The sequence below is a fragment of the Apium graveolens genome, chromosome 1 (assembly GCF_009905375.1).
Source record: "Apium graveolens cultivar Ventura chromosome 1, ASM990537v1, whole genome shotgun sequence".
In the NCBI taxonomy this organism is placed as follows: Eukaryota; Viridiplantae; Streptophyta; class Magnoliopsida; order Apiales; family Apiaceae; genus Apium; species Apium graveolens.
Window position 1 is genome coordinate 13,781,527 of NC_133647.1, and position 16,903 is coordinate 13,798,429.

The 16,903-nt window shown below is 33.3% G+C and overlaps 1 protein-coding gene, 1 long non-coding RNA gene and 1 pseudogene across 2 annotated transcripts; 2 read left to right on the forward strand and 1 right to left on the reverse strand.

The window, feature by feature from the left end:
• Positions 1-7,401: 7,401 nt before the first annotated feature.
• LOC141719304 (uncharacterized) lies at positions 7,402-12,625 on the forward strand. Its single transcript, XR_012574069.1, has 6 exons — positions 7,402-7,528; positions 11,075-11,281; positions 11,473-11,538; positions 11,635-11,890; positions 11,976-12,059; positions 12,551-12,625. It is a non-coding gene; the product is annotated as an uncharacterized LOC141719304 (long non-coding RNA).
• On the reverse strand, positions 8,745-10,195 carry LOC141718884 (flotillin-like protein 4; annotated as a pseudogene).
• Positions 12,626-12,744: 119 nt separating the features above from the next.
• LOC141719309 (uncharacterized) lies at positions 12,745-16,871 on the forward strand. Its single transcript, XM_074521682.1, has 10 exons — positions 12,745-13,361; positions 13,454-13,620; positions 13,693-13,791; positions 13,933-14,022; positions 14,128-14,754; positions 15,623-15,800; positions 15,890-16,003; positions 16,096-16,234; positions 16,328-16,528; positions 16,630-16,871. Exons 5-8 carry the CDS (start codon positions 14,573-14,575, stop codon positions 16,120-16,122), a joined length of 501 nt encoding a protein of 166 aa, XP_074377783.1. The 5' UTR covers positions 12,745-13,361; positions 13,454-13,620; positions 13,693-13,791; positions 13,933-14,022; positions 14,128-14,572; the 3' UTR covers positions 16,123-16,234; positions 16,328-16,528; positions 16,630-16,871.
• The last annotated feature ends 32 nt before the right edge of the window (positions 16,872-16,903 follow it).

Sequence of the window (16,903 nt, forward strand, 5' to 3'; positions counted from 1 at the left end):
AGAGCAGAAGTTTGAAATGTCGTCAGCTGATAACGTTGGAGATTCCTGGATTGAGTTCAGCTTTGGTACAACAGATGTCTTCAAATCTGATATTTCAGTCCTGATAATAGCCAGCTGATTATTGACAGAGGTGGAAGAAGAAGACCGTTCAACCACTTGTGCTTTGAATGATTTAGCTTCAGTCTGACTTTTTGCAAGTTGTTCCATGAGATCAGCAATTTGAGCTAACAGATTTTCAGTGTTTGTGTCTGTGTGTGCGCTCATCTGAATATCTCTCCTGTTTAATTCACTCAACTCACGTGCATGTGTATCTCTCAATATAATTGCTTGTGAGGAGTCTTCCTGAGGCTGATCTTCTGTACCTGCATTTAAAATCACCCTAGCCTCTTCAAGAGAGGTCAGTGGTGGTGCAATGGGAATTCGCGAGTCCCGATCCTCAGTCAAACCTATCATTTCATGTGAAATAGATGTCTGAATTGCTTCAGGGATAGATTGACCGAGCTGCCCTCCACTTTCTCCAGATAAATCTGCGAGTGGAGAATCCCGTGAGGGAGCCAGAGGTGTTGGATCTGAGAGGGGAGAAAATGACTCTATTAAAGGTGACTGAGAGTCAGATTTTCCCTCAGAAGCATTTGACTGCTCTTCTGCCGTAACTATGGCAGGCACTGTAACCGACTCTATGTGCACTCCTCGCTCCGTGTCCTGAGTATCATCTACTGGTCTGTATGCTTCCATTGTGAGTAATGGAATTGTGCTTGACTCAGTACAGGATACCATGGCCCTATGGCGAATTTCAATAGATTCATCCTGTTGAGAGGATGTTTCTAGTAACTGTTCAGTGGCCATTTCAAAGTCCATGTCCTGATGGGAGGACAAGGATGGGCTTTCAGATGCCTCAGTAAATGTTCTTCTTTTCTTCGGAGGAGGCAGAGTTGAGGGTTCATTCACATCTACCAACAAACTACTTCCTATTAACCTTTTAGGCAACATTTTAGACAGTGGGGGAGAGGTTGAGATAGGTTGTGACTCTGTGTTTAGCTCTATGACCTGGGATTGAAGCTGTGGTTCTACAACTTCATGGTCAGACCTATCAACCACTGGGGGTCTTTCAACAGAAGTAGGAATAGGTTGAGTTGTAGGAACTATTACCTGTAGAGGAAGAGCATCTGATGCTTGAGCCTGGGTGGTTTGAACCACTGGAGGTTGAGCTTGCTATTCATGACCGGGAAGATTGAAGATAGGTAAGGGAATATAAGTGGCCATGAAAGCAGATACAAGTACTGGAACTTGCATGAATTTGAAAGTTGTGTCTTGGCGGGTGTAAATCTTTTTGCTTACAGGAGGGGGTTCGGTTACTGCGGAGTTAGCAAAAAGGGCTTTATGCTCAGGTGAGAGAATATGTTCTGCTATGAGCATGAGAAAACGAGCATAGTAACACGAGACCCTACGATTTGTAGAATGATCACGTAAAGCAGTAGTGAGACGTCTCAAGAGAATGGGTAAAAGTAGTTTGGCAAAATTGATCCTTTGATTGAAAACAACCGCAAGACCAATATACTGCAGAGTGGAAGTGATATTGTGAAAGTTGGATTTAGTGCAGTTGACAAACACTTTAGAAAGTGTATCGAAGAAAATGTCCCATTCAGACACCAAATTGGATTTTGATAACTTGGTTAAATTAATTACCCCCTGATAGTGAATAGCATGGAAAAAGTTTGAAATAGCAAATTACAGAAATTGTCCATAGGAAAATTTAAAGCTCGATTGACGACTGTTTCATCAACCACATACTGTGTGTTTGCCACTGGTAAATGAAAAAGATTTAAAATCATCGGCCACAGTAGAGGTTGTGCAAATCAGTCTTAGCAGATCAACATTTAAAATCACATTTGATTTAATAGCAGAGCTAACAATCGAATGGTCATTTAAAAATCTAATCCACAGCTTAAATTTTTCTACATCACATTTATCTGGATTAAAATAACCAACAAGATTATGCGAAATGATTTGGAAATTGAGAGCCATTTTTTAAAAAAATAATAAGACACACACTTTCAGAATTTTAAGAGTAATATTAAGAAAATTTGAATTAATTAAATTAATTTAACAATTCGAATTAAATCAATTATATTCAAAAAATTTAGAAAGATTTGTATCTCGTTAAAGTTCTTTAAAACAAAATTAAAATAAAAAACCCAAAATCAAACAAACACAAACTTATTTTTTTAAAAAAAATTCGACAGCACTTCTGTATGTATATACTTGTATGTATATATCACAGGAGTGATGATTTTTGTATGCTGAGTAAAAACTCGAGCAAGGAAGACAAGGAAGCAGTTTTGAGTTTGATCGAATAGAGAGAGAGAGAGAGAGAGAGAGAGAGAGAGAGAGAAATAAGAGAGAAAATTTGAAAGACTGTTGGAATTTTTAACAAAAACTGAACTGGATGATTTTAACAAGACAAAGAAACACTAAATAGACAACTGGTATGACAATTCGGGATAGTCTTACCGATTGTCATACCGATAGTCATACAAGGCAATTTTGAAGAAAAAACAAAAAACAAAATAAATAATAATATATAACTGGTATGACAATCTGATAGTCATACCGATTGTCATACCAGTACAAAATAAAACATAATATATCTGATATTAATTTTATTACTGGCATGACAATCAATAGTCATATCGATTGTCTTGCCAGTTATAAAATTGAACTGATTTAAAAATAAACAAGTATTAGTACTGGAATGACTTTCAGCAGGACAATTTCAATTGTCTTGCCGATTGTCATTCTAGTATAAAATAAATTAAGTATTTTAAATATACTGAATAATTAACATAAAAACTGTTAAAAACACAAAAAACTGAAATGAAATATGGCAGAAAATATTTATATAATTAAAATAATTAAAATATTTCAGAGATAATAATATTTTCAGTCCAAAAATAGATTTCTTTTGAATTTTAATAAATTAAATTCATAGAAAAATATTTTTAGAGAAAATAAAATATTCTGAGACATTAAAATTAACAAGTTGAGTAAATAAATAAGATAAGATAATAAAAATTACATAGAAATAAGCAAAAAAATTTGGAAAATGATAAAATAAATTTGCAAATGAATTTTTCATTTATGAAAAATTCATTTGTAAATTCACTCAAGAACAGATTTCAGATATTCACAAGTTTAATCACTAAAGCTATTCAACATACCTAATTTACCAACTAATTTGGTAAATGTGGATTCATCAAGAGGTTTAGTGAAAATATCTGCTATTTGTTCTTCTGTTGGAACAAAAAATAGTTTAACAGTACCATTCATTACGTGTTCTCTAATAAAATGATACCTGATGTCAATGTGCTTGGTCCTTGTATGCTGTACAGGGTTGTTGGTGATGGCTATTGCACTTGTATTGTCACATAGAATAGGTATTTTGTTCAATACAGAGCCATAGTCCCGTAGCTGATTCCTAATCCACAAGATCTGAGCACAGCAGCTTCCAGCAGTAATATATTCAGCCTCAGCCGTTGAATTTGAAACTGTTTGTTGTTTCTTGCTGTACCATGAGACTAGTCTGCTACCTAGGAATTGACAACTCCCTGAGGTGCTTTTCCTATCAACAACACTTCCTGCGTAATCTGAATCTGTATATCCAACAAGGTTAAAACTAGATTCTTTAGGGTACCAAATACCTAGATTTGGTGTTCCCTTAAGATATCTTAAGATTCGTTTAACAACAACGAGATGAATATCTCTAGGATCCGCTTGGAACCTTGCACATAAGCATGTAGCATACATATTATCTGGTCTACTTGCAGTAAGATAGAGTAACGAGCCAATCATAACTCTGTAGCTTGTGACATCTACCTTAATGGAGTTTTCACATGGTCCAAGCTTGACAGCTGTAGTTGACGGAGTCCTTGCTGATGTAGAATCCTCTATATTGTACTTTTTGAGGAGTTCTTTGAGATACTTGGATTGACAAATAAAAGTTCCATCTAATCTTTGATTTACTTGTAATCCAAGAAAGAACTCCAGCTCTCCCATCATGCTCATTTCAAATTTGATATGCATTAACTTAGCAAATCTCTTACAGAGATTATCATTAGTAGACCCAAATATTATATCATCCACATAGACTTGGACTAATATAGTATCATACTTATGCTTTTTAGAAAAGAGAGTTTTGTCTATGACACCTCTAATAAAGCTATTTTCAATAAGAAATTCAGAGAGAGTGTCATACCATTTTCTCGGAGACTGTTTGAGTCCATAGATAGCCTTGAAAAGAAAGAAGACAAAATCCAAATGATCTGGATCTTCAAAACCAGGAGGTTGCTCTATATATACCTCTTCATCCAGCTTTCCATTCAGAAAGGCGCTCTTGACATCCATTTGATAAACTTTAAAGTTAGAGAATGCTGCAAATGCCAAAAATATCCTGATGGCCTCTAGTCTAGCCACTGGAGCATAGGTTTCATCATAATCAATGCCTTCAGCTTGAGAATAGCCTTTAGCTACCAGTCTTGCTTTTTTTCTTGTAACCACACCATCTTCATCTAGTTTATTCCTGAATACCCACCTAGTACCAACAGCTTTCTTATGTGTAGGTCTAGGTACCAGTTTCCAGACTTGTTGATGTTCAAACTGATTGAGTTCATCTTGCATAGAAATCACCCAATCTGGATCAGTCAGTGCTTCCTCAATCTTCTTAGGTTCCATCTCAGAAAAAAATCCTGAGAACAGACACTCATTTTGAGTAGCACGTCTAGTTCTGACTCCAACATCTAGATCACCAATAATCAACTCAAAAGGATGAGCTTTATTCCAGACAGTCTGTCTTGGAAGATTTGATCTTGATGATTCGCCTTGAAATTCATTGGGATGTTGTGTCCTACTAGTTGATCCTTCAGCATCTCCCCCTGAGTTGTTGCCATGTTGACTTGAAGATTCTCCATCAATAGCAGTGGTATCTCCATTGTTGCCAAAGTTTCCATCACCATTACCTTGAGTATCATCATGATTAACAGGTTCTTCACCAGCAACAACCTCAGGTTCTTGACCATGTTCTGATTCTGAATCTGACATATCATCAAACTTCAGTTTCTCAGAAGGATCTTCAGTTTGGATACTAGGGAGTTTAGTGTCATCAAATGTAACATTGACACTTTTAGTTACTTTGTGTTGATCAATGATATACACTCTGTATGATCTTCTTCCATATCCAACAAAAATACCCTCATATGCCTTTGCCTCGAATTTACCACGACGATCATCTCCATCCTTGAGCACGAAGCATCTGGCACCAAATACATGAAAGTATTTGATAGAAGGTTTCTGTTCATTCAAAATCTCATAAGGAGTTTTCATGAAGTCTTTGTTGATTAATGTTCGATTCTGAGTATAACATGCAGTATTGACAGCTTCAGCCCAAAAGTACATTGGAAGACCTGATTCACTTAACATCGTTCTTGCAGCTTCAATCAATGTACGATTCTTCCTTTCTACCACTCCATTTTGCTGAGGGGTTCTAGGAGCTGAAAATTGTCTGGTAATCCCTTTGTCTGTACAGAATCCATTGAGAAGTGAATTCTTGAATTCTGTTCCATTATCTGACCTTATTGCTCTAACAGGGACATTAGAATCTAACTCAATCATCTTGATATGATCAATCACAACTTGTGGTGTTTCATCCTTAGAGTGAAGAAATAAAACCCACGTATACTTGGAATAGTCATCAACTATCACAAGACAGTAACACTTCTTTGACATCGAAAGGACATTAACTGGTCCAAATAAATCCATGTGCAATAATTGCAGAACACCAGTTATGGAAGATGTGTCAGTACCTCTGTGACTTGCTTTCTTTGACTTTCCTTTCTGGAAGGTTTCAGTTAGTGTGATTCTCCCTAATAAGGTAAGTTAACTTTTCGTAATTACTAAATATTGTTTAAATGTTTTTATATTTAAATTTTTTAAAAATATTTTTGTTACGTAAATTTGGATCAAGGAATATTTTAGATATAAGAAATTCCCATTCCCAGTCAGCTATGACATTTGAACCCGTTAGTAATTGTGTATAGTTCCGGAACTAGATTACGATATCTTGCTAGGGCGTGCTTCGCACAATTTATGATACCTTAGTGAGAGACGCATTACCGACATATATGAACCTATGATACTGTGTCACCAGGTACTCGTGATCGTAGCGAACTACGGAATTTATAATATCTTTATTTTTGAAACTGTGATTTATGGACGACGGATATTCTGAATTATGATTTATAAAATATTTAACAAACTCACTTGATCCTCTGGTTAGTTCGATAGTTTTCTTGCTGGGCTCTTTGGCTCATTACTTACAAATTTTCAGGTGTTTAGCTTTTGGATCATCTTAAGGGTGGACTGATTTGAGCTTGCTTGCAATAATATTTTAGTGATTATGTTTGTATTGGAAATTATTTCTCCCTGGGTTTGAGTTTATTTCCAGTTTAGATGATTTTATTCATGCCTTGAATTTTAGACTTTTATGGACAATTAGAAACTTATTTTAAATATGAATAAAATTTGTAGTTTTAGTTTTGACATTTAAATATAATATATTTTCCGAAAAGTCGGGCTGTTACAATAATTTTAATGTATTTTTAAAAATTTAGATTGAATACCTCCACATTTTAAAGAACTTTTTAAAATCTAAATTAAATACCATGTTTTTAAAAAAATGCAAAACTATTTTTTTATTTTTTTAAAAATACTATTTTTCAAAATTATTCTATAAAAGTGCGTTTTTCTGGAACTCGATGCAAACATATGTCATCTCGACGAGTTTCTACAAATTCATGTAATCTTATATGTAATTAAAAAAATCGATATAACGAGATGTATGTCTGGTTAATTTTATTTCAAAAAATATTAAAATTGAAAAAAACTAAAAAAAGTTATTAATTTTGATAATTTCTATACTAGATTCTCATGGCCAAAAACTTTCTTCTGGATGTATCTACCAACCTGTCACGTTTTTATGTCATTAAACTTTTTTATGGTCGTATAATAACAAATTTCACACGTAATAACTAATTTGATACATATCTAGGTATATTGATAATACATATAAAAAAGTATTACGATATGTGTTAGGAAATATGATGAATTTTTTTAAACTTGTAACATAACTCTTTATTGATATATATATATATATATATATATGTATATATAGGGTCGCGCTCCATTGAGAACCTTTTTTTGGTGAGATATGAGATCTCATCACAGCCATCCATCTTAGCAAAAAATGCAGTACAAATTTGGTAGTTTTTTTGTAAATAAATCAAAAATCAGTGGGAGTTTCTAACATTTATATTTAAAACAGCGCGCCTATAGACACATTTGAACACACGCATTTACTGCCTAACAAACTGATACACAAATACACACACCATTAACGGCATCTCTCACTAAATATCTCTCTCTCTCACTCTATCCCACTTCTCTTTGTTAAATTATCGACGATGCACTCCGAATAAAGGTAAGAATCGACACATTTTAAGTGATTTTCTGATTTTCCTTCAAGTTTAATAGTCTAATTCGGTACTTATACTCTTTATTTTCAAAAATCGACCTGTTTCTAAGTAATTTTTAGGAAATTATGGATGAATTTCCTGGAGGTATGCAAAAATTAACTTTAACTTATTTTTTATTATTATTAAACCTGTTTTTCAATATGTTTGTTGATATTTTTTATTTTTAAAGTAGAGTACTTATTTTTGTTGATTTTTTGTGATATTGTCACTCTTATGATGATTCTTTTTTCCATATTTATTGGTGATTTTATTATTTAGGATTACAAATATTATTTAAGAGTAGTGCCTTGATTTTTTGTTTAACTGACACTTGTATGATGATTAGATCTGATTATAGATTATTTTTTGCTTATAATATAGGCTTACACAATGATGTGGAGATTTAGTAATGATTTTGTTAGTATATATTTACGCAGGAGATTATTAGATTAATGAGGTGATTTTTTGTTGTATTGACAGTCATATAATCAGGTTTGTGGTGATTTAGGATGTTTAAAAAAATTAGGATGTTTCTTATTAAAAAAAAAATGTTTTGTGGAGCAGCTATAATAGGGCTTATTTAACAAAGAATTAGGAATAGATTTTTGCAGATAGTGTAATGAGTCCTGATAGTTGTGAGTCTTCAAATTGGGTTCCAGAGAAGCTGTATTATGTTTAGTTTGGTATAAAAATACTTTTTGTTCTATTTTTCGCATGTATTATGATGAATTATTGTGTAATTTCTAGTATGGATCATGTATGTACCGCGGGATTAAAGTAAATATAAAGGACATCTTCGTTTTCTGATTCTTGCTCTTATGTACTTAAACCGATAATTGTAGCCGCTTTAACCTTTTATAGCATTTCTAAAAATACAGATTTATATGGTTAATTTACATTTTACATTTAACATGAACTTTGAATGTGCTCTGTATTTTACGGGTCGAGATCAGCTTCTTTGTTTGCAATGTCACCTCTGTAGCACATCATATGGTCTTGGTTGAACTGTCTGATTTGGTTTTAATATTTGTTATGGACCAAATCTTATTGACTAATTTTAAATTAATGTGGTGATTTTTTGTTGTATATGATTACGCAGAAGATTTTTAGATTAATGTGGTAAATTTTTGTTGTATTGACAGTCATATAATCAGATTTATGGTGATTTAGTATTGTTGTAATTTATTCTTGTGGTGATTTATTGATGATTTTGTTAGTATGAGTAGTTACGGTTTTAAGAATGATGTGGTGATTATGCAGATGATTTTTAGAATAATATTGTTCATGAACCGTTTTAAACAAAGGTGGCAGCATCTTATAAACTTCCCCAATTCCTTTTATACTATTCCCATCTCCTTTATTTTCTCCATTAGACCAAATGCTAATCTTAGGCTGCAATCCGCTCACTGCTTCGCTGTTAACCTTTGCGATTTCTTGGTACATTCCCCCATTAATCATCAAGTAATCTCTTAATTCATTGTAATTGCCTCCTACGGCTTTCAAAAGTGTGCTTACATATGTGCCTTGTGCTTGTGATAGCGCGACTAGTCCTTGGGCTTCCTTTTGTTTTGCATATAATTTGCAACTTGTTGTCGGGTATAAAATGTTGCATCGGCTATGGTTTTTTGAGCTTCTGCTTCCTTTTCCTTTTGGTATAGAATTGCTTCTGCCTCCTTTTGTTTCTTGTACAACTCCAAGTTTGCTTCTTGTACCTGTGTTTTAATTAAATGGCAAGTGGAAATTACAGTGATAAATATCTAATTATAGATTGAGAGTGATACTACTGAAAATCGATCACTAATTTGTTCTTTTGCAGAAAGAAAATGTAAAAAAATGTATGATAAAGAATTGTGAATGTAATTAAAAGACAAAAGAGTGTTGGGGAAAATAGAAAGGACTAGAAGAAAAAGGTATTGTGAATTGTCTATATTAAAGTTCGGAGGTGTAAAAGGTACGAAATGACGTTAATTGTTAGATTGACAAAGTGATTATGTGCGAAGTAGTTAAAATTTCTACGATTTTAGGCTCTTAAAATTAGGGTGTTATGACAAGGGGTTAATATGTATGTCATGCAAGTTTTTAAAAGTTCAATATTGATCACCTTGGTTTCATATTCAACACTAGCCTTGCTCAAGAACTCAGCCTTGAGCTTCTCCGTCTGAGTCAATGCATTCATTATCTTCACCTCTTTCTGCAAATCTGCCTCCCGTAGTGCCATTGCCTTCTTTACCTCCACCTCAGCCACATGTGCGTCTTTCGCCCACCCTGCCTTCCTCTTCGCCAGCTACTTCAGCCTCCCTCTCATTCTCAAAAACCTTCACCTCCGCCTTTCCTCTTATCTCCTCCTTCCACCCCTGCCCCTGCCTTTGTGTCGAAATAATCTTCGTCTCTGCATCAATTTTGACATGGTTTGGGAGCTTGTCAATAATACCCTGAACAATCTCTTTGACATGGTTTGAGAGCTTGTCATGGGGAGAAATGAGTTTGGCATACTTTAAAAGGTTGTCATTGTCGAGGCGCGGGCCAATGGTGAAGACAGCAGGGAGAATCCATGCTTTTTTCGAAATTTTTATGTCGGTGATTCCTAAGCCATGAATGACTGGGTATTCTGATGCTCTAGCAACTCTATACATGGTGATCAGAAAAGTTGTGGAGAAATAAAAGAAAAAATTGTAGGTTTGGGAAAACAAGATGAATATAAAATGAAAGTAGAAAGTAGAATAGTCCTTTTATAGAACAAAATATAGTGTAAATCCCTGTGTGGGAGTAACTAGAAAGCAGCTGTTCGAGGCCAATTTTGATTTATTTCTAAATAGTCACCAGGTAATTAATTTTTATGAATAAATTTAGTCCATTGCTCATTACTATAATTCTATATTTTCTTGGTACAGTTTAATGTTTCCGGTTTTGAAACGCAGCCTTTTTAATATATGCTGTAAATTCTAAAATATTGTTGACCTGAGATGTGACTTTACGTTTATTTATGATTTTCCATTTATGAAATTACAAGGAAACTGAAGAGACATTTGGACATATCTATCTAACCGGGCTTTACCAGTGCTAAGAAAGTGTCTAATCATCGCTCTTAATTTCTTTCCTGTATGTTTTATGTGTAAGATGTTACTTAGAAAAGATATTTATGATTTACAGCCTTATGCCCTCCTCATATTTAATTTTTTACATTCGCCTTTCACTGAGAATGTTATCACGAATCGGTCACGTTGCATATAAGCACCTTGATAATGTTATCAGAGGTGGTGATTTATTGATGTTATGATTAGGATTTTGGTGATTTAGTAATGATTTTGTTAGTATGAGTAGTTATGACTTTTAGAATGAGGTGGTGATTATGCAGATGATTTTTTATTATTCTTACAATTCTGTAATGATTAGTTCTGATTATTGATAATCTTTTGTTTTACATATAGGCTTAGAATTACGCAAAAATGTTTTTATGTATCTTTTTTGGATATATTGAGACTTATATGATGCTTGGATTATGATATTTGCAGGTAGTATAAGACGGAGTGCACGCCTTATACTACATAAACTACGCAGACCAGTTGCTGGCCCAATTTACATTAATTTGGAAGAAGCCAAAGTTGAAATTATTGACGCGGGAGGCAATAATGTAGAAGATAATATAGTTGTAGAACAAGAGATAGAAAATGATGTTGATAAGGTGATTAGAAATATACAAACTGATGAACCGGCAAGAGGTATTTCCTTATTTCTTCTTGTATAAAATTATTGTCTTATAAATTCATCCATAATATTAGTACTTGTCTTATATTACAGTGGTTTGATGTTTAGCAGTATAAGTGTCATAAATTTGAAGAGTTTAGTGATATTCTTTGATATTAAAAGTGGAGTGTGGTTTATTCCGTCGTGTTACTTAATTTTGTTGCAGAACCTGAAATAGAAAATGATGCTGAGCAGATGATTATCAATGTACAAACAGATGTTCTAGCAGGAGGTATTTGCTTCTTTAATTTATAAAATCATCCTCTAATATTTTGTTATAATATTACTGCTAAACTGCTGAGTTGCCTTAAAATATTGCTTTCTGCAGGGGAAGTTGTTGTTTATAATTCGGATGATGATTTTGTAAATCCAGCACCGTGGTCGAAAAAGAAAAATGATGCCTGTGAATCAAAAAAAGTCAACAAAAGACTTGCAGTTAAGGTAAAATCAGATAATCTATTGGGTATTAACCAGTTAACTAATTGTCTGATTTTATAGGGGGAAATGATGAAAAGCAAAGGAAAAAACAAAGAGGAAATTGCGGGAATGATAAAGAAAAAAAGAAGCTAAGAATCATAGATGAGGTATATAAATCACCTTAGATTTGCAGAGATTATTTAATAGTAAAAAACATTTCACCATTGAATTTATACTTCATATTTTGTTTAGGAAACTGATGAAGATGTTCCCGGACAACAAAAAATTGTAAACAACAAAGCAGAAATGAAGGGAAAGATGAGAAATCTGAAAAAGGTAATTTGTAGCATTTAAAATTTTAGGATTGAGTTATAGGTGCGTATCTATGCTGCGCTATGTAGCTTGCTAGCTTACCCACCTCACTGTACTTTGTTGTTCTTGGGGTCTTCATATTTTTGAGAGAGAAGTGATTATTTAAGAGACTTATGGTGAGATTTTACATGAATGAAACTGTGAAAGTGTTGTGTTTATAGGTAGGCTAGTACATGAGTGTAAGACTACTCCTTTGGTACCATGTGTACATCTGTTTTAGATACGAGATATTAAAAAAATGAAATGATACAAGAAAAATGAAGAAATGTGAATAAAGTGACGGAAATATTTAATATTTTTTATATAAAATTAATGTAGAGAAAAATAGTTATGAATATATATGAGTGTAATTAATTTTATATTATAATTTTTTTACAAATTTGATAAATTTTAAAATATATAAAATCGGATGAAAAAAGTATTAATATGTTTAATACTTGTAAATGTATTTCAAGGGGAATGTAAAAGGGAAACCAGAAAGAAGAATAGCGAAAGGAAAAATTGAGCAAAGAACTGAGATTGCAAAGAAGGTACAATCATGAGAACCTTTTTAATTGAATACACATTAAAATCAGCACTATATATTACAACATGTAGAAACGTAACTTTTTACGTTGTGCGGGATGATGACATTGCAAAAATTCGCAACTCCCCTAGGTTGCTGACTGACATGATATATGCACTGTCAGATGAACAACAACAATGGGTTAGAGATGCCGGTTTTGAGAGTCTCTTAAATTTTGAGTTGGTGGAAATCCCCCAGAGGCTAGCTTATAAGGTTCTTGAAGCATTTGATGACAGAAGTTGCACATTAATACTGAAAAGGGGGGATATAGAAATCACTGAGCAATCTGTGCACGATGTAATTGGACTGCCATGTAGAGGAGCAGAAATTGAGTTTGGAAACGATGAAATGATTAGTAAAAGAATTGATAATTGGAGATCGCAGTTCCCGATCACTGAAGGCCAGAGTTTGGTAAAAGCTTGTGAAGTGATTGATCGCATTAAACAAACAGGGGAGGTCAACGAAATTTTTAAGATGAACTTTCTGGTGGTGATAACAAACGTGTTGATACGATCAAACACTAATAATTTTGTGAGCCAAACGATTCTGTCTTTCAAAGATAACCTTGACAAATGCGCCAATTATAACTGGGCAGCATATTTGATAAAAAGTTTAGTGATCACAAAAAAAAGGTGGTTGCGGACTTCTTCATTATTCTATACCGGACCAATGATTGTTTTGCTCGTAAGTTTTGTTTATATGTAAGTAGATAGAATTTGAACTTTTACAAAATTTATTTGACCACTTGTTCATTTTTGACAAATAATGTACGTTGATCGAGTATGTTTTCAAGGCAAAAAACTTGTCCTAAGACTTTATCCAGCTTTTAGAGGATGGACAAAAGAGAAATTGAAGGAAATGGAAGTGATGGAAGTTGAAGACAATGCATTTGGTTCTGGAGTAATTTTGAATTTGGCAACAATAGAAGAATTGGAAGAAAATGAGAGATTATTTTGGAAGGTAAGTACAGTACACATATTTGTGTATTATCCAATGTAATTTGTTTCTAACAATTTTTTTTTGCATGTTTAGAGAAAAGCTTATACAGAAAATGAGGAAGAAGTTCCTGAAAATGAAAACAAAGATACAAGATTCAATAATAGACAGAACATAAATGACAAGCCAAATGAGGTATATTCATGCATTTAATTCTTTTTTTTAATTGATCATCACAATGTCACACAAAACCACCACAAACACACTTAACTACCATAAGACAGATAATTAACCATATAGGTTTATATATGGCTAACTTTTAACATCTTCGTTTAGGAAAATGATATTTCAGAAATTGAGACGTGAGTGGCCCAAATGGTAAAAGACGATGTAGAAGATGTTAATGGACAGAACGAAGCACATGAGGTATATCAATTCATTTTTTTTATTTAAATACTATCATAGCATTGTCAAACTAACTGCCACACACAATAGATTTTACCATATATAACAATGTAATTTGTTCTTTAGGAGTAATGGAACACACTTAGTATGAAGGCAACTTTATTGATAGAGGCAAATATGGAACTAATTGAAGCCAAGAGTCAATATGAATCTGAATTGGAAAAAGCAAAACAATTGCATCCAAATGACGAGAAAATTGATGAAATCGAGATGAATATTAAAGGCTTGTTCAAAGCAAATAAATGGATGGATAGTGAGAGTTATGAAGATGATTTTCATAAAAATGACAGCATTCCAATATTTCCAAGTCAAGAAGAGCAAGCTCCCATTGATACATTTGCTGGAGTTGAAAAAGGTGAATTACCACCAGATCATGATGACTATATGAATATTATAGATTGGTTAAAATCTCCCGAAGGGATGTTGGAGATTGAAAAACATTATGAAGATCAATTTTGTCTGTCATTCTCTCTTGGAATAAGTCAAGTCTGCAAAGAAGTGATGGAAGAACATGGAAGCGACATTGAAAACAAAAACCCAATGCCACCAAAAGAACCGGACAAAAAGAGAGATCAAGGTGGGACCAGCTTTCCGGTCACCATACATACAGAGAAACATTGACATCAATTCAAGTTACTCTAGGCAAGAAATTGCCGTCTACAGGTGGATGATTGATGAAAATATGGATGACACGTAAGTCTCTACAAATCACTACCTGTATTATAATAATCACATATTGTATTACACTAATCACTTACACAAAATTAGCTAAAGCACCACATGTTAGACATTAATCACCTAAAATAATAACACTAATCACTTACACAAAATTTATTTTAATTATGTAACGATGCAATTAATGACAATGACAAATCCGGCTATTATAATATTAACCGGCATCTCTTAAACGGTAGTGCTTAACAGTTAGTACATCGAGTCTCCTGATATTCTTCAATGAAATAATATCTTAATGGCACCTAACTAGTATAATCAGTAGTATATTCAAATCCTAGCTCTTAAAAGTAGTCGTTATTAAATTCCACTAAATAAATGATTCATACTAGCTGCATGTCAATTTTAGGTGACATTAAGTGACTCTTACACTCAGGAGCCTATCTTAATACTGCTAATTGCTGTATTAAACACTCTTTTTAAATGATTAAAATTCTTCTTTTCTGCCACAATTTTCCTCCTTGTCTGCTAAGTCAAAAGTATTTTATCTTAATCTCCAAGATTTCACAACTAATTTACTTAAGAGTGCGCCACAGAGGTGTCTCACCTAATTATCAATTCATCAGTGCCACACCAGGACATGGAATTACTTTTAGTTTATAAATGAGTACTTTTAGTAGGCAGAGATTATATTTTCTTGCTCATTATTTTCACTGAAAAAAATATATGTCCTAGTTAATAATGAGATATATTATTAAGTAAAGCACTACATGTTAGACATTAATCACCTACTGGAATACACTAATCACTTACACAAAATTAACTAAAGCACCACATGTTAGACATTAATCACCTAAAAGAACAACATTAATCATTTTATTATTTACAGAGCGAAAGTTTTTGTCTCTGGGGATTACACATGTTTCGCAGAAGTGCTCAAGACACTAAAGCTAAAAGAAAAGTTGTCATGTGTTGTTATCGATATATGGTCAATTTTGATGAATGCTAGAGAAAATTATAAATCCACAGAATCACCAATGCGTCTCTATATGGATATTGGTCTTTCGGTAAGCATTTGTGTATTATTGTTATCTTCTTGAGAGCTTCTGTGATAATTATATTAATGTATTAACTTGATAATCTCAAAAATATCCAGATTGCACTTTTGGATGAAACAAAGACTAGAGAAGCACAATATGAACTTTTTAAAAATGATATGAAGCATTATTTTGAAAGATACCCAAGCATAAGGATAGAAAATGCTGATTTGGTATGTCTCTGATGCATAAAAATATATTCTTTATTTTGGAACTTTTATTTTGGAACTACAGACTTAACTGTTTAACACAAAAAAATATGCAGATATTTTTTCCCGGTGCTTGTATATGAACACATGTACTTGATCAGCTTCAATTTAAAGAAACCGGCATTTGAAGTAATTGACAATATTAGGCGAGGGAGAACTGCTTCAAAGCAGTATGGTCAAAAGCCTAAAATGTTGGTAAGTTGAAGTCAAACTAGATTGTTATTTAAATCAACTCTTTAATTTTACTAATCTTAAAATCGAAAGTGTAACATTAATTATAAAATGCAGCTCCGACACTTTGTGAATTACTTGATGGAAAATAAGCTTGAGTACATTGCACATTCATTGAAAAAGGTCACGCCTAAGTACATGGTAATGCCCTGGCAAACACTAGGCAATTACATGGATTGTGGAATATTCTTGATCAGGCATATGGAAACGTACAAAGGGGATCCAAAAACCTGGATAACTGATTTAAAAGTTGAAAGTGTAAGCACGTTTTCTTATAGAAACACATAATCATTGTGAGAAATGTCGTATTTTCTTTCTTTAAACTGAAATGCTTTTTTCTGGTTTTACTCTTTAAACAGGTTGCCCAATCAGCTTAAATGTTAAAGCTTCGTGCAAAGTACTGTCACGCCATTCTAACATCTTCTCTCAACGAAAAAAGAAACCACGTACTGGATGAAGTAAAAAAATTATACAACAAAAAGGCATCAGAGAAAATGATGAGCATAGTGTTTGCAGCAAGTGAAGGCAAAATTGCAACTATCCACGGAAGGAAAGATATTAAAGGCAAGGTTTTATTCCAAGATGACGACACCCCAGAATAAGACACACCTGAAATGTGAATCAATTTCATAT

Coding starts and splice junctions, on each gene's coding strand:
- LOC141719309 (XM_074521682.1), top strand. CDS start 14,573: ATGGAAGCGACATTGAAAACAAAAACCCAATGCCACCAAAAGAACCGG. Junction 15,801..15,889: donor ATATGGATATTGGTCTTTCG/GTAAGCATTTGT, acceptor AAAAATATCCAG/ATTGCACTTTTGGATGAAAC. Junction 16,004..16,095: donor GGATAGAAAATGCTGATTTG/GTATGTCTCTGA, acceptor AAAAATATGCAG/ATATTTTTTCCCGGTGCTTG.